Source organism: Phyllobates terribilis, unplaced genomic scaffold, assembly GCF_046119375.1.
Source record: "Phyllobates terribilis strain yellow unplaced genomic scaffold, ASM4611937v1 Scaffold_1__5_contigs__length_1240528914, whole genome shotgun sequence".
Classification (NCBI taxonomy): domain Eukaryota; kingdom Metazoa; phylum Chordata; class Amphibia; order Anura; family Dendrobatidae; genus Phyllobates; species Phyllobates terribilis.
This window is the reverse complement of record NW_027362761.1, coordinates 176,711,075-176,733,484: the sequence shown is the minus strand read 5'-3', so window position 1 is coordinate 176,733,484 and position 22,410 is coordinate 176,711,075. Positions and strand designations below refer to the sequence as shown.

General features: G+C 43.6%; 1 protein-coding gene across 2 annotated transcripts in view; it reads left to right on the top strand.

Moving 5' to 3' along the window:
- Nucleotides 1-22,410, top strand: part of TRPM3 (transient receptor potential cation channel subfamily M member 3) — a 717,940-nt gene that overhangs the window by 619,172 nt on the left and 76,358 nt on the right. For both annotated transcript variants that reach the window (XM_073670333.1, XM_073670354.1), the window contains 3 exons: nt 2,483-2,620; nt 4,590-4,718; nt 17,452-17,703. In XM_073670333.1, the coding sequence (XP_073526434.1) occupies nt 2,483-2,620; nt 4,590-4,718; nt 17,452-17,703 (519 nt within the window). The remainder of the gene's footprint in view (nt 1-2,482; nt 2,621-4,589; nt 4,719-17,451; nt 17,704-22,410) is intronic.

Here is a 22,410-nt window from a genome sequence, read left to right as displayed (position 1 = left end):
CCAGATCTTAAATCTATACATTACTTAAATAGGCTTGCGGATCAAAGAGGTCCCACCATATCCTTAACCCCATAGAAAAGTGGAAAACTAAATGTCTAGACAGTACATAATAAATATAGGATGAAAAGATAATCATCAAAAGAAATGACTATAAATGCACATGGGTCCCCTAAGGGAAGATGTCCTGAGGGAATCACCAAGATATATAACTGCACAGGATGGGCTCAGGTAAGTGGCTGTGGTATGACACTACACCTAACAATGCCACCGCAAAAAAAATAAAAAAAATTTTTTGATAGAAAGTGAAAACAAGAAAATGGGAAAAGGAGAGGGCGTCGAGGCCCGTTCCTGACGGGAGTTACCAGCCCTCCACTGTCCCCTGTATGAGCAACAGTTTATACCTTTGTGGGTGAGTCATCTTTGGTCGCATGGGTGATATACTAATAGGATGAATCCAACGATACACTTCCTTACCGGATTGACCTGACTCCCTCTTGATTTTTCAGTACTCCCAATGTTTGCTTATACCACCTCTCCCGCCCTCTCCTTTTCCCATTTTCTTGTTTTCACTTTCTATCAAAAAAATGTTTGTTTTTTTTGGGGTGGCATCTTTAGGTGTAGTGTCATACCACAGCCACTTACCTGAGCCCATCCTGTGCAGTTATATATCTTGGTGATTCCCTCAGGACATCTTCCCTTAGGGGACCCATGTGCATTTATAGTCATTTCTTTTGGTGCTTATCTTTTCATCCTATATTTATTATGTACTGTCTAGACATTTAGTTTTCCACTTTTCTATGGGGTTAAGGATATGGTGGGACCTCTTTGATCCGCAAGTCTATATATTGTCTCTATATGTTTTGATACTATTTATGTAAAATAATTTTTAATAATAAAGCTTATTTATGCCAGTTTACTCATTTGCTCTCCTCGTTTTTCCATCAATTGTTTTGAGTAGGCGCTGCTTTGCGGCTATGGGGTGTAAGTGGTATCCCCTCCACACCACTTACCCGCTACTCTAAATATGCTGGCCAAAGTGTTTTCTATTACTTAAATAGGACCTGACTGACAATGTGAAACTGGGTAGAAGGTCTCAAAATGCAGCATATACTAAAGAGATTGCTATACAGATGCCTAACCAAGTCATTGAAATCTACCAGTCTGGTTACAAAACTTACTAAGGCTCTTGGCCTCCAGTGAGAGTCACTTATCCACAAATGAAAAAAAAGCAGAGAACAGTAGTACGTTTTTCCAGGAGTGCCCAACCTACCAGAATTCACTAAGAGCACAATGTCGACTCCAGGAGGTCACAAAAGAACCCAGACGAACAGCTAAAGAACTTCAGGCCTCATTTGCCTCCATTGGAGAATTGCAAGGTGAAAACCACTGCTGACCAAAAAGAACACAAAGGCGTATCTTGAATGTTTCAAAAAATACCTGGTTGACCTCCAAGACTTTTAGCATAATATTCTGTGTACTGATGAGCCAAATGTAGAACTTTTTTGAAGACATGTGTCCCATAAAATCTGGTATAAATCTAATACTGCATTTCACCATCATACCCACAGATGGTGGTGAAGTGGGGAAGTTTATGCTTCTACCGGACCTGGCTGACTTGTAATAATTGATGGAACCAGGAATTCTTCTCTCTATCAGAAAATTCTGAAGGCGAATGTCCACCCAGGAGTTTGTGACCTAAGGTTATCAAGCGGGAAAATGATCTACCTCTAAATGGCTGAAATGAAACAAAATTATGGTTTTGGAGGAGAAGAGTCAAATATCTGATCTGAATCCCATTGAGATGCTGACATTAAATAAGAAGTTTATACTAGAAAATCCTAGAATGTAGCCAAAGTGAAACAATTCTGCTAAGAATGGTCTAAAATTCCTATACAGTGATATAAAAGATTCATCGCAGGCTATCACAAATGTTTGACTGCTGTGTTGCTGCCAAGGTTGGAACAGCAAGTTTGGACAGCACAATGGCCCTTAGGTTCCCACTATGGCCTTGAAGCGCTGGGGTCTTGAGTTCAATCCCACCAAGGACAACATCTCTAAGGCATTTAAGTGGGTTTCCTTGCGGACTACAAAGACATATTAAAAGGGAATTTAGATTGTGGTGACAGTAATGTTTTTAAAGTGCTGTGGAAATTAAACGAGTAAAATGAACAACCAGTTATTATTTTCTGGAAGGGCAATTACTTTTTCACATGGGTGATATATGTTTTGACCAAGTCTTATATTCAACAAATGTAATAATCATTTAAAAGCTGCATTTTGTGGTTCCTTGTCTTTATCAGATGTTAAAATTAGTGGGATGATCTGAAATATTTAAATGTGACAAATTAGACAAATGCTTTTTCACAGCACTGTATATACTTATAGTTTTAACAATGAATAAGTTATCTAAAACACAAACGTAAAAGGAAGATTTTTTTGTTAACTATTGTCCTACCAAATAATAGTGTTGCACTATTTATAGGCAATGCTGGCCAGAGGCAACGGTGATACAGCCAGAAAGAAGGAAGATGACGAACATCCGCGGCATCGACTCATACCATTGGGGAGAAAGATCTATGAATTCTACAATGCACCTATTGTTAAATTCTGGTTCTATACAGTAAGTGACTTTTCTGTTATTAAAAGGGTTGTCCACTACTTATATATTGATGGCATCTGGCACCCCCACTGATCAGCCCTTTTTACTCCTGGTGGCAGTCAGATGTAAGTAGTATACGGAGCAGAACCACAGGTCCGTCCACTGTAGAGTAAACTCCCTTCAATAGCAGTGGACGGAGCTGTGGTGTTCTGCTCCGTATACTGTTTACATCCGACTGCCAGAGAACATGGGAGCCGATTCTCAAGATCTTTGATGATTCCAATAATTTATTGTTTGGTGTCTTGTGACAATACTGCTCTAATTTCAGGTTGGGACAGATGTACAAATGACATACACCAGTTTTCTGGCCTAAATGCACTTAAAGGGAACCTGACAGCTGATGTATATTGCTCAATCCAAGGGCTGCATGTATCTGGTATTGACTGCATGATTTCTTCCATATATGTTTAACTCTGAAATGCTACGGTGTTTCAGAGAAATACATAGTGTAATAGCCGCTAGGGACCAAACCGTACAGGAGACTAGTTGGACAGGCAAGTCCCTAGCGGCTTCTCTCCGCCCACTATCCTTGAGTGATAGGTCTCTCCCTATAAACGCCCGCAAGGAGGGACCTGTCACTCAAAGGCAGCAGGCGGGGACAAGCCGCCAGGGACCTGCCAGTAGCTATTAAACATTCTGTATATGCCTGAAATTATTCAGCCAGCGTCTGATACTGAATATGGATCGGGCAGCATGCATCAGCTGTCAGGTTCTCTTTAAAATATGGCATTTTAGTTGAACAGTATATTTACAGTATGAAGTCCCTGTGCCCCTTAATTCCATTTGTTTAATTGTGTCAGAAAAAGATACCTATGTGTGGAAAAACTCCTCTTGCTGGGGTCTTCTCAGATGAGCGTGCCAGGTCTATAATTCCTATAGCGTTTGTATGGAGCAGCATGTAAGAGGGTTGAAAGAAGGTTCACTGCTCTCTTAAAAAAGGTCTCAAACTGCACACGACCTCTATGGTTGTATCCTGCACTTTTATTTGCTTTGTTGGTTTCTAGGGATTTACTTTTTTTTGCGGTGAAGATACGACCTGGTTACCCAAGTCATGTTATTATACGATGTCATATTGATAATGCAACATTCAATGTTGTATTATGTAAGGTGACCCCTTGCCTTATGTGCTGCATACTGCTAGCAAGATGTAATTCAGGGGCGGACATATCATTGGTGCAACCTCTCCGGCCGCACAGGGGCCCATTTCTAACCCCAAAGCAGGTGGAATTGTGCATTATGATGAGCTATTGTTACTGCCCAGAGGCCCTCTTCTGTCTGTGTCCGCCAGTGATGTTATTGCTGACTAGTATTATGCCAATACTTAGGCATGTCACAACAATTCCATGCCTATGTATGACTAAAGCTGTTTATTATGTTCTACGATACCACAGATTTGCAACACATGTGCAACCTGAATGTATGTCTCACGTTGCATAATTACCATGTTGTATCAAGAAATGCATCACGCAGGGTGGCCCTGGGTAGTGTAAGAGATATCTGAGGTACCACTAGTGATGTGAAATGTAATAAGTTACTTCACATTTGTCACAAGTGTATATTACCTACCTCCTTTCAAGTCAACTTGTTGCCTCTTGAGAATGTTGAAATCACCAATCTTGTTGCCACCTTGTGCATAAAATTCCTCAACTGATATCTGGTTATATCTCTATTCTTCTGTCATCCCTGAGTGAGGAACAACTCTACCTGGGCCACTATATGCAACATTATACTTAAAGGGACACAGCATCTAGTGCGGCTTTATAAGGGGTTTTGGGCCTCTTTAACCCAAATTGAACCTACCCCCCTTACATACAGACTAGATAACTGAACTGTCCCGTAAGAGCATACAGGGTACTGACTAAATAGATTATCACTTAAACTCTGCTTGAATAACATAGATCTAATAATTGCTGTATTTCTGTTTGCACAGATGGCTTACATGGGGTACCTTATGCTCTTCAACTATATTGTTCTGGTAAAAATGGAACGGTGGCCTTCAACTCAGGAGTGGATTGTCATCTCATATATATTCACACTGGGGATTGAAAAGATGAGAGAGGTAATCTAAAATGACAAAAGCTGATTTTTCTGAATTCCTCGCTAATGTTAGATACATTGCAACATTTTACATATTGTTATCCAGAAGGGCTTTTAGAAGCCTTGAGCCTATAATATGTTATAGTATGTATGGGGCTCATTATCAGCAGTCTGTGAGACTATGATCTTCTAGTTAAAAGTTTTCCTTAAAGTCTGTGGATAATTTAATTGTCTTAAATAAAAATGAAACGTTATTACAGATCTCTGATTAAAATCAATTTCGCTGAAACATACATAGGATATGTGCTGCAAAAAAACACTAAGGCATCATTCACACATCCATGAATTTCACAGAGAGAACACATAATCATTAAAGACCATGGTGCTATTCAAACGTCCCCTTTCTTTGAGGTTTGTGTGTCTGGAAAAAAAATTAAAGAGACATTCCATTTTTGATCGGAGTCACAGATCAAAATTACTCATACAAGTCTATGGGTTCATGAACATCATGCAATTCGCATATATGGGGTTATGTGATTACTCTCTCAAACAGGAATACTGGGAATCATGACAGTTTGCACAACAGACATTATTATAATTCAGTGATCTATACTCTCATAGATTGACTGCAGACTTTTTATATGACAGTGGACTACCCCTTTAATATACAGCCCAAGCCAAATATAAAGTTTCTTTCTTGTACCTCTGGTCCTTTTTCATCTATATCTTCCCCTTTCTGCTTCCTGCATCACATGGCTGAATATATGGTCCTGTTTTTACACTGGAAAGCTAAGTTTCCTATTAGCACCCTGCTTCTCCTCAGTGCTGCAGACCTCACCATCACCACTCTGAAATGGCAAATCAGAGCTGAAAGTGGGCTGGCTGTTGAATGTGTAAAATAACACAGGTCTCTAATACAGATCTGCAATACTGTGTCAGCTCAGCTGCATCCACAACAGTAATTTGGCACATCATCAAGCTTATCTATGTTTGGAATACACCCTATTCTTCTGTACACTGTCTGAAGTATTTTATCTTCCACCATCTACATCAACATAACTGCATGATTTTACATCATTGATCTGGTAGCTGTTTACCAGCAGAGATCATCAGTCCTGTACTCTGCTCTGACTGCACCACGGAGCACTGCAGAGCTAACACAAGCAGAGCTGAGCTGTTTGATGCCTGCTTCTGACATACCAGGAATGTGAAACTGCAAATGGCTCTCTTTTGATGCATATACAGTTATGTTGATGTAGATGGCATAATGACGAAGGAGTGAACAGGACCATACAGGGACAAGGCATAGGGTGCATTCTAAATGTGGTATACTGGAGGTATAGCAGAGACATGTAGGAAGCCAGCTAAGAGAGACTGCACTATGCATGATCGACCAGGAATACTGAACTAAAGCACAATGGCATCTTGAGGCTAAATAGAGCCTTGAGGGGCATCCTTAAAGGGGTGATATAAAAATGAGTTATGATGGCACAAATGAATAACTAGATATGTATATTATTATAAGGCCACATTGTGATTTTGGGAATAACCCTTTAAAGAAACAACCTAAGAAAATCATTAAAATATGAATTGATTCCGAATTGTAGTGTTTGTTTTTTCATTACTATTTAAAGTGAACCTGTCAGTTTTCCCATGTCCCTAAACCCCTGCAATGTCCTTATTCCTCTCTTACTATGGTGTAAAACAAGTGGTGACGTCTTGGTTTGTATATTAACCTAAAATCGTTTACAATGTGGCCTGTGACATGCTAATTAGTGGGTGACTAGTCCTGGAGATATTGTTTTCCATTGGACTAATTCTACCACTAATCATATTATCACGCTCCTGTGGATGTAAGTGATATGATTTACAACAGGGTTCCCCAACTCGAGTCCTCAAGGCCCACCAACAGGTCATGTTTTCAGGATTTCCTTAGTATTGCACAGGTGATGTAACTATTGCCTGTGCTGATGATGGAATTATCACCTGTGTAATACTAAGGAAATCCTGAAAACATGACCTGTTGGTGGGCCTTGAGGACTGGAGTTGGGGAACCCTGATTTACAAGACTGACGTCACCGTTGGCTTTTTGCACATTTTTGCTTTCCGGAATATGCGCACTGAGGCCGGGTGTACACATCCCATCATCGGTGCACTGCACATGCCTAGGTGATCAGTGGTGTTGTAAATCCATTTATTAATGTACATCGCTGAAAACTATCTCTGTGTTCAATGAGAATAACTTTTGCTTTAACTAAGCTGAAGTACGGGACGTTTAAGAGTGATTTTTTTTCACTGCTGTTGTTTAATGCTTTTAAACAATTTTATTTGGATTTCAAAGTCGATGTCTTGTATTTTTTTAATAGTATGTTAGTAAATCAGTTTTTGCTTTTGTACCATTGTTGTAAATGTATACATTATTTGAAAAGGCTTTCTGAAGTTTCCATATTGACCACCAGGGGGCTCCAAAAACTCGTGGATGATTCTGTTGCCTTTGTATCATCATTATCCTTTTAAATTATACATCACCTAGAAACTGAAGAGTAACAAAGGCTTTCTTTAAGTTTTTAGATTAACCACTAGGGGGCTCCAGAAAATCAAGCATGATTCAGTAGGCGCCTTGCCAGTAAAGAAACCTCAACTACAAAATTATGAAGACACCCAAATATTATATGCTCATGGGCTTATAAAAGATCTCATTTTAGAACCATGGGCTTTAAATTTGCTGCTATAACAGACAGGTTTACTACGAAATGGCTGTGTAGATTTGTGTCTATACAGTTACAAAAGCATTGCTGGGCCTGGTCTATGTTTATCCAGAAGGTGTTGTGTGTTGTGGTGGTTAGGACTCGCTGCCGACAAGCCAACCTCTCCATGCCAGACGTGGCAGATCAGTAATTCTGAAGCTCACTTTATGAACTGGGAAACTGTCAAATTGAACAAAGAAGGGCTTTTCTGAATCTACTACAAAGATGGAATCAAACATTAATTTTGCAAGATTTTCCTTCACCATCCTCATCCAAACTATGAAATTAAGCCCTTGTCATTATTCATTCTCCACATTTACAAGTGGCAATATGCATTTGGACAGTAGCACTCCAAAGTATTGCAAAAGTCATCATTTAGACATTCAGTCATTGAGCCATGATTTATCTATCGCTCTAGAAAATGCTTGAGAATCATAATGGCAGTTTACTGACGCGCCCCCTGGGCCATGGGGTACTCGGTGCTGGGCCGGTCGTTGCTAGGGGAGGTGTCACAGTGGCGGTGACCCGGTCCGTGACCCAGGGCGGTCAATCAAAAGGGGGATATTATTTACAGGGGAATTAATGGTTTTGGTATAAAGAGTTTATGACGCCACCTGTGGTATGCGGCTAAAGGGAGCCGCCGCTGCGGAGCAGGTCCTCTGGGGCTGATGTTAGAGCAGCAGTGTTGGTGTAGCCCTCCACAGGTAGGGCTGAGCTCCAGGGCAGTGTTGATGTTGTAGGTGGAATGCTGGGTGTTGTAGTGCAGGAGTGATGATGGCGCAGCGGCAATAACGGAGAGAGACAGTGGGGTGCAGTCTGCCGAGTTTACTCACAGTTCTTTTTAGGTTCCTCGGGTACACTGTCCAGGTGTCAGACTCCCGCGTCGCACTGCGTTTGCCAGGCAGGGGTTCAGCACTCCCTCAGGCTATTCAAGGGTACTTGGCGGGACCCCCTTTCTTTATGTTCCTTTCCTCAGCCGACTTCCCGCGCTGGGTCTTCTCCCTCCTGCCCTGCGCCTCGCAAACTAAGTCCCAAGATGGTGTCCTCGGATCCTTTAGGGCAACCTAGAGTTCCCTGGTCCTAAATGGCTACCTTTCTTGGCCACTCGGATGAGAGTGTGGCGACTGCACCATAAAGGTCAGAAGCCTCCGGTTTTCTAGTCGATACCTGAAGTAACACGACTAGTCCAGGGACCGGTTCCCTTCTTGCGGCCTGATCCCTCTGACTCTTGACAGATTCGGGCGTACGGGTGCCGTCCTGCACTCACCATACCCCCTGGGATCCCTTCAGTTACCGGAGCCTTTCTCCTCTGCTCCTGACGCACCCCCAGAGCCGTGGGGTACTCGGCAGCCGGGCCTTTGGATTCTGGTGGGTGATATCACGGTGGCTGGCCCGGTCCGTGGCCCAGGGCGGTCAACAAAAAGAAAGGGAAAATTGGGTTTATATGGGGTTTTGGAATAGTTCGTGACGTCACCTGTGGTGCCTGGTAAGGACTACCAGCGCTGCGACAGTCCTCTGAGGCAGATGTTAGGGCAGCTTATGATGAAACGGCTCCCCACAGGGCCTCAGGGCAGCGTGGGGAAATGGATGGTGGTACAGGTGAGAGACGGCCAGGACAGTTCAGGGAGAAATGACAGACACTCACACGGGGATTCGCTTCGGTATCTTTACTGGTGTAGATGCAGGTATGGTCCAGGGTACTCGGTACGAAGGGTGCACTTCTGGACTCTCCCCAGTGAGCGGGTATAGGGCCTCCTGATCCGTTGCTTTCACTTGCTAAGCTTCTGACCTGCCTGGAGCTAGGCCTGGCTTAATTACTGTCTCTCTCTCTTGCACCTGCTGACCTGGTGGTAGGGCTTTCTCTTGGAGATCACTCTCCCTGGATGCTGGGGCCTCCGTGACTCCTAGCCCTGGTACGGTAGTCAGCGTTGGTCGACCTGGGACTTGTAGTCCTCCAGGTATCCGGTGATCCCTACTGAGTAGGAAGGGGCCCTGTAGGCGCGGACCTGGTGTCCGGTGTATAGTTCTGGGTGAGCCTGTTACGCTCCTCTGCCCCCTTAACTCCTCTCTCCTCTCCTCTTTGCCGTCGGCCACACTCGGGGCCCTCAGAACTCAACTCGTGCTGTAGGCCTTGGCTCCCCTAAGCACAGCAGCCAGCGTGCTGCGTCTTCACTGGTCTAAGTGCCAGCACACTAACTTCTCACTGAGCTGCCTGGCTCCACCCTCCATATATATATCCCTAACGGGCTCCCTCTGGTGGTCTGAGGTGGTAGGGTGGAGGTGTGTGAATGTGTGAGGGCCTCTTGTGGAGAAGTCCATCCATGCACCCTACTGAGTTCTGTGGCACCTAGGCGTAGCAGGGCGCCACACTCCCCTCCTGGGCCTCTCTTACTAGGCCCCACTTATGGAGCAGAGCTCCTGAAGAGACTCTGCTCCCCTCCTCTCCTCTTTCTGCCACTTGCTTACTGCACTGCACTGCCACCCTAAGATGGCTACCCTTTATATACATCTATTCTCTAAGTGCTCCCCTGTTCTCGTCCTCCACCCACACCCACTACTGGTTCCCCCTCACTTTGGTTCCCCCCACTCCAGCCAGGTACAGGGCAGCAGAAGAAGTGCATAATGCTCTTCCAGCCGGCCTGGAGTAGTGTAGTGTTGAGTGCAGGTGTTGGGGTCCCAGGCTGTACTCTATCCTCACCTGAGAATGAGGCACCACTAGATGTAGTACCTCTGTGGCGACTGAACCCTCAGGGGTGCCACATTACTGCTTATCATTGCAAATAATACTTGTGTGTAGCCCTTTGACAAAGCAATCCAAAATGCTAATATAAAGTTGCACCCCTTGTAACTCTACTACACCCTACCTGTTCTCATGTGACTAACAGTGTGCAGTATGATATCATCACTCGTGATGTCATCACCACTGTGATGTTCCATGCAAGGAGGTCCACCAATCAATGTCCCTGGCATCGCCCTTCAATAACACCAACTTGATGCAGTCAGAGACCTGAGCACTTTTTCAAAAGATTTGTTTTATACAATGCTCAGATAAATATAACATATAAAGGTGAGATAAATCAGCCCTTGGAATTTTTCCCCACCAAAATCACAATTAGTATAGGCCACTAAAGGGGTTAATGCTCAAATAACTAGAGTAGAATGGAATGAGTAGTAAGGACTTTAATAGACACATGCCTAGAGTTCAACAGTGACCATACCTAGTCATTCGAGCTGCTGCTGGACTGCCTGTAAGTTTTCATCACACCCACCTGTCAAGTCATTATCTGTGACATTACCACCTAATTTGGGGCATAAAAAGCAAACATTGGGCATTGGCCATTATGATGTCAAAACCCTTGGAAATCATTACCTTGAAGCACAAGTGTCCATTTCGTGACTACCTGTCCTTGAAAATCTCCCCAACATTAACATAAAATATGACATTAACCAAAGTTTTGACACTGACCACTGTGACTTCTTGTCTGTAGTAGATAATTACCCACTGGGGAGCCTCAAAGGGAACATACTTCAACTCCTTCATGAGTCATCACTGCTCCCTCGAACAATCGTATTTGGCAATTGCAGGCCCAGAAACTCAATTTACAGGGCCAAAACCCTTTGTTGTGTTGCTATTAGTGTTGAGCGAACGTGCTCGGATAACATGTTATCCGAGCATGCTTGGTTTTATCCGAGTACTTTCGGTGTGCTAGGCTAATATGTCTGTCTCCCTGTGGCTGCATGTTTTCCGGCGGTAGACAGATACAACACATGCGGTGATTGGCTAACAAAAAGTCAATCCCTGCATGTGTTGCATCTGTCTACCGCCGGAAAATATGCAGACCAAGCATGCTCGGATAACACGTTATCCGAGCACGTTCGCTCAATACTAGTCATCATCACACCTATACACCTATATCTGTAAGCTATCCCTTTTGCCATCACCTCTCTTTCTGAGGCCCTAACACTTTTACTGCCAAGGAAATATCAGGATTAATCATGACTTTAATTAAGCTCAGGTGAAGCTGATATTATTGATTCTGTTAAGAAGGGATCCATCAAGGGGTGGATGTGTTAGGCAGCAAATGAACAGTCAGTTGATGTGTTAGAAACCGAAAAATGGGCAGCAATAAGGATGTGAGTGACTCTGACAAGGACTAAATTGTGATTTTGTAAGGTTTTCCCTGTAGTTAGTACGTAACAAAACTAGTAACAGGGTCATAGATACTCATGGGGAGCGAACACTAGGTCATCTGGTCTGATTGGAGGTCATACACAGTATTGGGCAGATGGTTTTCATCATCTGGTTGATCAGTGAAGGTTAAATGCTTTACCCTTAAAGAACTTGTTACTAATAACAACTAAGGCGTAGATTTAGATCTTGATCTTATATTAAAGTCAAAGTAAAAATCCTGGATGCATCGCTCATCCAAAGTAAGGGAGCAACACAAAAAGTTTTGCTTCCTGATTTTCTGTCTGTAAAAGATGGAAGTGGGGGCAGAAACTGCAAGTGACATCAGGAAGAGAAAGAGCGTGTTAATGTGATGAATCATGCCAAGGGTGGATATATCCTGGATGCAACCTGTGCGCCCGCCTAGGGGCCTAATATGTGAGGGGGCCCTTTTCCTCCTCCAAAACATGTGGAATGTTGCATTATGATGAGCTATTGGGCTGCAAAGGGCTGACATTTTGTTCTTGCACATGGGCCCTTTTCTGTCTGTGTCCGTCAGTGACTCATACTGTACAACCTCCATTGGAATTTTTCTTCAAATCATCACCCCATTACTAATTAGAGAGTATATGTGCCCTCAGCTCTCGATAAAATGATTATCATGATGGTGCCACAGTGAAAACTACTGAAGGGCCATTCCATCCAAACTGGTGTTTTGGTAACAACTGTAACACCCAGTTTAAAAAAAAAATCACGAATATTTAAATAGAAACTGCAATATCACCACATAAGTTGAAAAAATATATTAGGACATATCTGTTTCTACCATTAAAACAAATGTAGTATATTTCCTTATAATTTATTTATATATTTTAAGCTGTGTGAATGTAGCCAATATGTTGATGCTACATAAATAAAATTATTACTACTTATTCAGCATTATTTACCATATTTTTTGGACTATAAGACGCACCGGACCATAAGATGCACCTAGGTTTTAGCGGAGAAAAATAGGAAAAATAATGTAAGCAAAAAATGTGGTCATGATGCCCTGTTATGGGGGGGGGGGGGTGCTGCTGACACTGTTATATGGGTAATGTCCTCCAATGCTGTGCTAATATCCCCCATCCTGGTATATATATGTCCCCATCCTGGTATATATGGCTCCCATCCTAATCCTGGTATGCATGGTCTTCTAATCCCCATCCTGGTATGCATGGCACCCCTCATCCCAATCCTGGTATGAATGGCATCCTTCATCCTCATCCTGGTATGCATGGCCCCCATCACCATCCTGGTATGCATGGCGCCCCATTCCCATCCTGGTATCCATGACCCCCACCCTCATTCTGGTAAGAATGGCCCCCCTCCCCATCCTGGTATACATGGCCCCCCATCCCCATCCTGGTATGGATGGCACCCCTCATCCTCATCCTGGTATGCATTAACCCCCAGCCCCATCCTGGTATCCATGGCCCCTCATCCCCATCTTGGTATACCTGGCTCCCCATCCCTCTCCTGGTATGCATGGCCCCCTCATCCCCAATCCTGGTATGCATGGCCCCCTCATCACCAATCCTGGTATGCATGGTCCCCCATCCCTATCCTGGTAGGCATGGCCCCTCATCCCCAATCCTGGTATGTATGTGACGCGCCCCTGGACCTGTGCCAAGTAGCGTTGCGCACGCGGGGGCCTACCCGGAGCCGGATCTGATAGGGGTAGTAGTTTCGTGGCGGTGACCCGGTCCGTGCCCAGGGAGTCAAACTAAGTGGCAGTGCTTGTCAGAAGATGTTATATTGCTCGACTACGCCACCCGTTGAATGCGGTTATGAGACCGCCGCTGCAGGGCAGACCGCTGAGGCCGGTGGTACGGTTGTGCAGCGTGGATGGTATAACCCCCAACGGGAGGGGTATGGCCTCAGGGCAGCGGACGTGGATGATGAAACACTCAGAGACGGTGCGGTGTCGTTCAGGGTCTTTACTGGTGGCAAAGGTAGACCCTCCCGGAGTACTGGCTAGCGATCGGGGCCTGGTCAGTCCGTGAGCAGATGGAATCTCCCCTGGCGAGGCGGAGTTGTAGGCCTCCCCAACTAATCGTACTCTTCTGGCTACCTTGCTAGAGGCGGGTAAAAGTAGCCCACGTCCCTGAGTGTACCGTGTGGTGCTCACCCGTATGGCCGGTGACTCGGGGCCTTCTGGTAGCTTCCGCTCCACGACGGCGGTGCTGGTCCCATGTGTGTGACCGTGCCTTCGGGTTTCTTGGCCAGAGGACCTGAAATCCCCTGCCGGTCGGTTTCTGCTGCTGGGTAAGGATTCGTCCCCACAGCCTCGGACTCCGGGTCCGGTCAGAACTCTTCAATCAGGGCGAGCTCTACAGCTTCCAGCCCCTGATCTCTTTCAGCACAGCTCCCACAGAGCTCCTGATCTTACTTTCCCTAAAGCTGCTCCACTACAGACCAGACTGTGTCTCTGTCTGTGTTCTCTCACTCTACTCTACTCACTAACCCTGCCTCAGCCCCAGCTTTATATAGGGGAAGTTCTTCCCCTCCCAGGACTGGGCAGGAGGTGTGGTATGCTTAGGATTCCTGACCAGGAGACCTCCCACCTGCTCACAGACGTAATATGGCTATTACTGTGGAAACCAGACCCCTGGGGTGCCACATATGACCCCCCCATCACTGCACATGTGAAAAAAATAAACAATTCTACTCACCTTCCTTCCCTCTGATCCAGCGCTGCGTCCTGTTCTGCCAGCAGCTGATCTCTGCGTGAAAGCAGCGCATAATGTCACTGCCATGCGCCCTCACACTCTGATATCAGCTGCCGGGATATTCACTCCTCTCCACGCCGGGACCATGGGAGTGGAGAGGAGTGAATATTCATTCTTTTTAACAGCGCACACTGTCAATCGCAGCCGTCGGCTTCCTGCAGGTTCAGAATCCAGCCCAATTCCATCTGGGTGGTTCTGTCACTTGCTAACTTGAAGTTGCAATATTCGACCGATCTGCCCACATTCAGAAAATTGGCTAAATATGGTATAACGAGGGTATTTTTTTCCTCCCAAAAGTGAGCCGTCATTTCTGTTATAATTTTCATGATCCTCAGGCCATTGACAGACCAAATGGCAAGGCCCTGAATTTAAAATACCTGACTCTTCCGTTTGTGGGTAGAGCCACTCTTAGGAACTTCTGATCCTTTGTATGAATCGGGACATGATAGTATGCGTCCTTTAGGTCCAGACCAACCATATAACAGCCTGGAAACAGAAGCTTTATAATCGATTTTATGGACTCCATCTTGAAAGACTGTTTTTTAGGAACTTGTTTAGATTCTTCAGATTTATCATAAATCTTTATGATAGTTCTGAAGATACCGTGCTGCTTTCTTATCAAGAAAAGGGGAGAATAGAAACCTTCTTTTTCTTCCCCTACTAGAACTTCTATGAGAACATGTTTTTGAACAAGTTCAAAGACTTCTGTTTCCAGGGCTAACTCTTCCCCCAGAGACCTCTGAGGAGTCGTTATCTCAATGGTCTGCAGAGGAACAGTCAGAAACTCCAATTTCAGGACGGACTCAACTATATTGAGAATCCAGACGTTCAACAAGATTCTTGCCCAGGCAGGGAAGAAGAGGGAAAGCCTAGCCCCTACCCCATGGAATGGCGTCACTTGGATGACTTTTTGTCTTCCTAGGAGGGATCCCCAAACATTTCATCCAGCATAGGTCCAAATAAATACTCTCCATCACATGGGATCGAACACAGTTTGGTCTGCGGGCTGCGTTAGAAAGAACAGCTGACCTGGCCGCCAATCTCATGAGTCTGCAGATGCATCCGTTAGGAGTGCCGCTTCTCCCTGCATTAATGGTATAGTAGCCACGATGTTTACCCTTGCCACTTTATCCCTCAGCTGACTATCCAGTTGGATAGCCTTTTTCAGTCTTTCTTAATGAGGGCCTGGATCTTCTCATTCACTGGAAAGGTTCACTGATTTTTCTGCTCCAGCCCCCCGAACATGATGTCCTGCAATGAATTTTGGGCCTTAAAATCTACGATGCCCATGGTGAACCTTACAGCCTTGACTAAACAATCAGTGTCCTCTACCAGAAAGCATGGATGACCTCCTGCACCACCAAATGAGGATGAAGAGGAAGAGGATTCTGAAGACACACATTCCCCTTCTGACTTCACCGATTCTTCGAAATCAGATGATAGAATTCTAGTTCCTTTTCTCTTTCCGCGTCTATCACCCTCTTGGTGGATCAAGGATTTTAGGCAGCTTTTCACCTTTGCCCTAATAACTCCCAATTCCATGGTGACGTTAGAGTCTCTTCTTCCACGAGCCAGGTAACGCTTCACTGCAAAGCGCACACTCTTTATGTTTGAGCTTTGTAACACATTTCCTGGGTCTCTTCTAACAATTAAACAACAAGAGAAAGGATCTTTTACAATGGTGAACTTTCATGAAAATCACTCACCACTCCGTGGCTAGCAGGGGTACTGGATTTGAAGGTGGAATCATATCCCCCGAGTGATCTCCTCCGGAGGCCGTGGATCCATTCCGATCCACTCTGTTAGTGTTGTTAATCTGCTGGCTGGTCTTACTGTCGCTTCTCATGTTTCTTCTGTCACCAACGTTTGCCACTGCTATGCAGACACTGCTGCTTCTGCTTCTGGTGCTGCTCCTGTTGCTCCATAGCCACACTGGAGGAAGACCCGCTCTCTGGTGGTCTCAACCGTAATTACATGTTGGGACCAGCCAGGTACAGCGCCTCCCTCTACGTGGATTCTTCCTCTGGACCCCCCAGAAGTGAATCAACACTTCCAGGTTAAAAGACACCGGCACCCTCGTCATCAGCGTGTCCCATGCATGCGCAGACCCGGGACAATGCAGCGGCTGGCAGACACTCTTTCAGGCGACCGGGCCAGGCCTGATTAAGCTTTCTTCTGTCTTCATGATGCACCAGATTCTTCAGATGTAGGTTCCCCTCAAGCACAGGAAACTAGCTGATGCGGGGGGAGGTTCCGCCCTTCTATTCTGTCGGTTTCCTGTCATTGATGGGCGGATTCCCTCTTTTTTATGAAGCTGTCATGGGTGAAAGGAAAATCTGCTGTATTTAACAGTTCAAACAAAATGGATGTGATTTTAGAAAAGTCCACTGTGCATTTAAAGATGCTGTGGAACTGTACATTTCTTGGTACATTTTTCCCTATAGACTTCTAAGAGAATCTGAAACAGCACATGTAAACTCATATTAGCATTTTTAAGCGCAGAATAGCAGAGTTTCTGAAAAAAAAATGCATTCAACAATGCTGCACACAAAAACGCATATAAAAACAACAAAAACATAATAAACAGTATTGCATATTTTGGTAAAAACACCTGTGATGAACATACAGAAAACATACAGCAGAAAAGATATCATTTGCGCATGTAGGACATAGCCCTATTTGACAGTTGAGGAAGAGAACTGCACACTGTGCTAGTAAAACTGCATATTTTTACTTATGTGTTAGGTGTTTTATCAAAACTACAGCAAGAAGTCCAGTAAGTGACCCAGCATTAGAATTGGGGTTTCTGCTCTTACTTATGCTGCTATCAGATGGAGTAGCTTCTCTTCAATCTACAATGATAGAAATGGACAGGGTTGGGAAGGGTAGTGTTAGGGCTAACTTTACTGTTTGTGCAAAATATGGCACCTTGACTATGCAAATAAAATTGGTTGATATGGACTACTGCTCCACTTGAATGCTGATACATGTAATATCTAATACATGTAATACATGTAATATCTAAATTTCATTTTTTTCACATATTGCTAATATCTTTATACATTACAGATCTTGATGTCAGAACCGGGAAAGTTGTTACAGAAGTTTAAAGTCTGGTCGCAGGAATACTGGAATGTGACAGACCTCATCTCCATACTGCTTTTCTCCATTGGGATGATACTTCGCTTACAAGAGCAGCCCTTCAGCAGCTATGGAAGAGTGATATACTGTGTTAACATTATCTACTGGTATATTCGTCTGCTAGACATTTTTGGTGTGAATAAGTACCTCGGACCCTATGTTATGATGATTGGGAAAATGGTGAGCAGATCTTTGGAATTTATGAGCATGAAGGTGTTTAAGAAACCTAAACATTTACAGTCCAGTCAAAAGTATAGGAATACCTAAAGCTGGTACTCGATATACACAAAAAAAGTGTTGCAACACAAGTGAGGATACAATATATACTGTATAGTGAAGATCAAGAAACCAAAATGAGCCCATGCACACACCAATGGTCTGGAGCCTAGGTTCCCAACATTTGGAAGGTGCACCCCATTAGGTTCACAACATGATTAGGGGATACTTGGACTGTGTTATTGCCATACTGAAAGGGTTAGTTGGTTTAGAAACTGTAGGTGACCCTATGCCATACTTAAAGGGTTAGTTGGTTTAGAAACTGTAGGTGACCCTACACTCTAAGAGAAATACAGTAGCCTGAAGATCATTAAGAAAACTTCAACTTCTTGAGTGTACCAGTTACTGTATCTGTGTATCAGCCTGAAGGCTTGAGTGTTTACTTGTGGTCTAGGATATGGGAAGATAAAAATTGAAAACATGGTTCAGCTTAGGTTTATGCCTTTTTTTTTCCTTTTGGTGCCAGCACCTATTTCAGCAGAGCAGTGTCAAGGAATGAAGTTGTCATCATGAAAAGAAAAGCCTTTGGCTTTCCTGGACAACTTCATTCTACTCTCTGCTGAAATTTAAGCAGAAGAGCGGTCTAAGCTAAAGAAATAATTGAGGTTAAGGTGGAGTTATTCTGTCTCCCAACTGAAATAGTGACATAACCTTAAGCAATCAGTTCAAGCTCCAAAATATCCTGTGGTCTAGCAGTTCTGTAAATAGAAGTGAGTCAAACGGGTTCATGAGATTTATTGATAGCAAAGAAAGGAACTTTAAAGTAATGTGGCTAAACTAAGAGTAAACAGTTATTTTTACCTTTTCTTAGTGTTTAATTTAGTGGAAAATGCAACATTTCAATACATGATTCTTAAATGGTATTTTTTTAGTGGTAAACTTATTGAATCTGTCTTAGAGGGTAGTTTTCATCTTCTCAAGCAGGAGCCCTCTACTCTTTAGCCTCCAAACTTCTGAGTCACTAGGTAGGTGGGCACTTCTACTTCAGTGACTGATCGGCCCTTCGCCATCATCACGCTTCTGATGCTGCTAAACAAGGCAGCCTTGCCATCCTTTGCAGTATCAGAAGCACAATGTGACTAGACAGAGGTGGCTAGGATTAGGAGTTTCAGAATACATGCATCAGCAATACTGGATGCCCTCTGGAAGTGCTCAGAAAGAAAGTGTTTGTAGGCAATGGACATTTAAAATGTACCTGACACCTGATACACGCTTCCCAATCCGTGGGCAGTAGGGATCAAGCACTGGTTATATTATTTTAGCCAGGTACGTTTGACTCTGAAACACTGAGGAGTTTCAGAGAAAAACATACTTTTAATAGCCGTCAGAGACGGAGCCACACTGGAGACTAGTCTCCAAGGGCCTCTCCCCGCCTGCTTCCCTGGATTGACAAGTCTTGGGCAACATGCGCACGTAGGTAGAGACATGTCAATCTAGGGCAGTGGGCAGGGAAAGACTGCCGGGGATACACCTGTCTATCTAGTGAACAGTGCAGCTCAGTCCCTGGCAGCTATTAAAGTATGTTTTTTTCTGAAACACCGCAGCATTTCACAGTCAAACATACCTGGCTGAGATTGTACAGCCAGTGCCTGATACATGTGTAACATGGTGCGGGGCAGTAGCCTTGGGTGAGGTACAGTGGCATGTAAAAGTTTGGACACCCCTGGTCAAAATTACTGTCATTGTGAACAGTTAACCAAGTTGAAGATGAAATGATCTCTAAAGGCCTAAAGTTAGAGATGACACATTTCCTTTGTATTTTAGGGAAAAAAATATATATTGTCATCTTTTACATTTTAAAAATTACAAAAAGGAAAATGGGCTGATGCAAAAGTTTGGGCACCCTGCATGGTTAGTACCTAGTAGCACTCCCTTTTAAAAGTATCACAGCTTGTAAATGCTTTTTGTAGCCAGACGAGAGTCTTCAATTCTTGTTTGAGGGATTTTCATCCATTCTTCCATGGAAAATTCTTACAGTTGTGTGAGATTCCTGGGTCGTCTTGCATGCACTGCTATTTTGAGGTCTAGCCACAGATTTTCAGTGATGTTCAGATCAGGGGACTGTGAGGGCCATTGTAAAAATTTTAGCTTGCACCTTTTGAGGTAGTCTAAACAAGCTTGATGCAGTTGCAAACAAGTCCTGTGGACCGATGAGGTTAAAATAGAACTTTTTAGACACAATGATCAAATGTATGTGTGGAGAAAAAAGGGCACAGAATTTCAGGAAAAGAACATCTCGCCAACCATTAAGCATGTGGGCCAATCAATCATGCTTTGGGGTTGTGTTGCAGCCAATGACACGGGGAACATTTCACGGGTAAAGGGAAGAATGGATTCAATGAAATTTCAACAAATTCTTGATGCAAACATAACAGTATCTGTAAAACAGCTGAAGTTGAAAAGGATGGCTTCTACAAATGGATAATGATCCTAAACACACGTCAAAATCCACAATAGACTACCTCAAATGGCGCAAGCTGAATGTTTTACAATGGGCCTCACATTCCAACCACTCTGAAAATCTGTGTCTGGACCTCAAAATAGCAGTGCATGGAAGATGACACAGGAATCTCACACAACTGGAAGAATTTTCCATGGAAGAATGGATGAAAATCCCTCAAACAAGAATTGAAAGGCTCTTGGCTGGTTACAAAAAGTGTTTACAAGCTGTGATATTTTCAAAAGGGAGTGCTACTAGGTATTAACCATGCAGGGTGCCCAAACTTTAGCATTAGCCCATTTTCCTTTTTGTAATTTTTAAAATGAAAAAGATGACAATCTATATTTTTTTCCCCTAAAATACAAAGGAAATTTGTCATCTTTAACTTTAGGCCTTTTAGAGATCATTTCAACTTCAACTTGCTTAACTGTTCACAATAACAGTAATTTTGACCAGGGGTGCCCAAACTTTTACATGCCACTGTACAGAAATTATTCCACACCTATTGATTTCACAAGCCTCTTATGATACGAGAGTTTGTTAACTATAAAACTATTAAACTATACTTTCAATCACCAAGTACAACATCTGCAAGGAGTCTCGTTATGTTCTCCCCGTGTTTGCTTGGGTTTCCTCCGGGTTCTCCTTTTTCCTCCCACGCTCCAAAGGCATACTGTGGCCATCTGTCAGTAATGATGTAAAGTGCAGCTTGCTGTAGATTTTCACTATCATGGTGCAACAATGTATTGAATCATTAAAGGGACTCAGTCAGCACAGAATGACTGTTCAAATGAAGGATAGGCGCTTAATACACCTTCCCACCTGCTTATTTTCTATCTATCTCCGTCCTTTTCTGGCACTATGAAGTCAGAGCTGTCAATCAAAGAAGAGGAGGGTGGCGATAGATATGTAGGAAAGTGTATATAAATGATTGGTCTGTCCATGATGCACCGAGCTCCTGTAATTGGTTTGGGCAGTCATTCTCTGCTGACAGAGTCCCTTTAACAAAATATGTGAAATGTTAACACTATGCACTGCAGTGTTAAATAGGTTGTCCACTACTTTTACCTTGATGGCCTATCCTTAGGATAGGTCATAAATGTCTGATCAGCCGGGGTCTGACACCCAGCACCCCCGCTAATCAGCTGTTATCGGCGGCTGCCAGAAGTACTTCCTTGCGGAGCTGGCCGTCTACTTATAGTGGCTGCTGCAGTGTACTACACATTCACCTCCTATTGATTTCAGTAGGAGGTGGATGTGCAGTACCAAGCCCCGGCCATTACAAGTAGAAGGCCAGCTCTGCAAGTAAGCACATCCGGCTGGCGGCCGCCTACGACACCGATAACAACTGATCGGTGGTGCCAGTTGTCGGACCTTGGACGATCAGACATTAATGTCCTATCCTAATGATAGGCTATCAATGTAAAAGTAGTGGACAACCTCTTTAAGTATAATATTATACATACACTAAGGCTAATAAAAAGCACATACTAAAAAATCTAAAATAAATGTAGTAGTTAGGAATCAAATGGAATGCTTTGATACAGCCTATCTTCTACATGAAGTTGTGCAAGAGTTCTTTAACTTCAAAGAAATTTTCCAACTGTCACAGATTCTAGTTTCTGAACTAATAGACCCAGTCATTAATAACAAGGGATCATCAGATAGGAGTAGGATTTATGTGCGTGACATCAACTTCTCTTCCTACATAAACTGTATCACTGAGATCCCACACTTCTCTAATAAAGTCATCAGAGCCCACACTACACTAGTTCTGCCAGTCTCCTGAACACAGCGCTAAAATAAAATCACACAGTTTAACAAGTATGACTGTGCTGATAAGAAAAAAATGAGAAAGTTGTTTGCCAGCTAAATACATATAGAGACTCAGGAACAGCATAAGCCTTACTATTTCAGTATCTATTTGTCATGATTTATTGCTAGCCATCAATGATGACTGACATCTAATGTATCAGTGAAAAGAAAGACTTTCAAATAAGGGCATAGATACTTACAGAGGCAGTCTATGCAGCTATCTACTACCTCTTTACATCGGGTAAAAGTGAAACTGTCGCTTCCAGAAACACTATTTACCTGCAGATATATGGGGTAGTGTGCAGGTTAATAGCATTTTCCCAATATATGATGTACAGGTACATGGAACGTCGGTT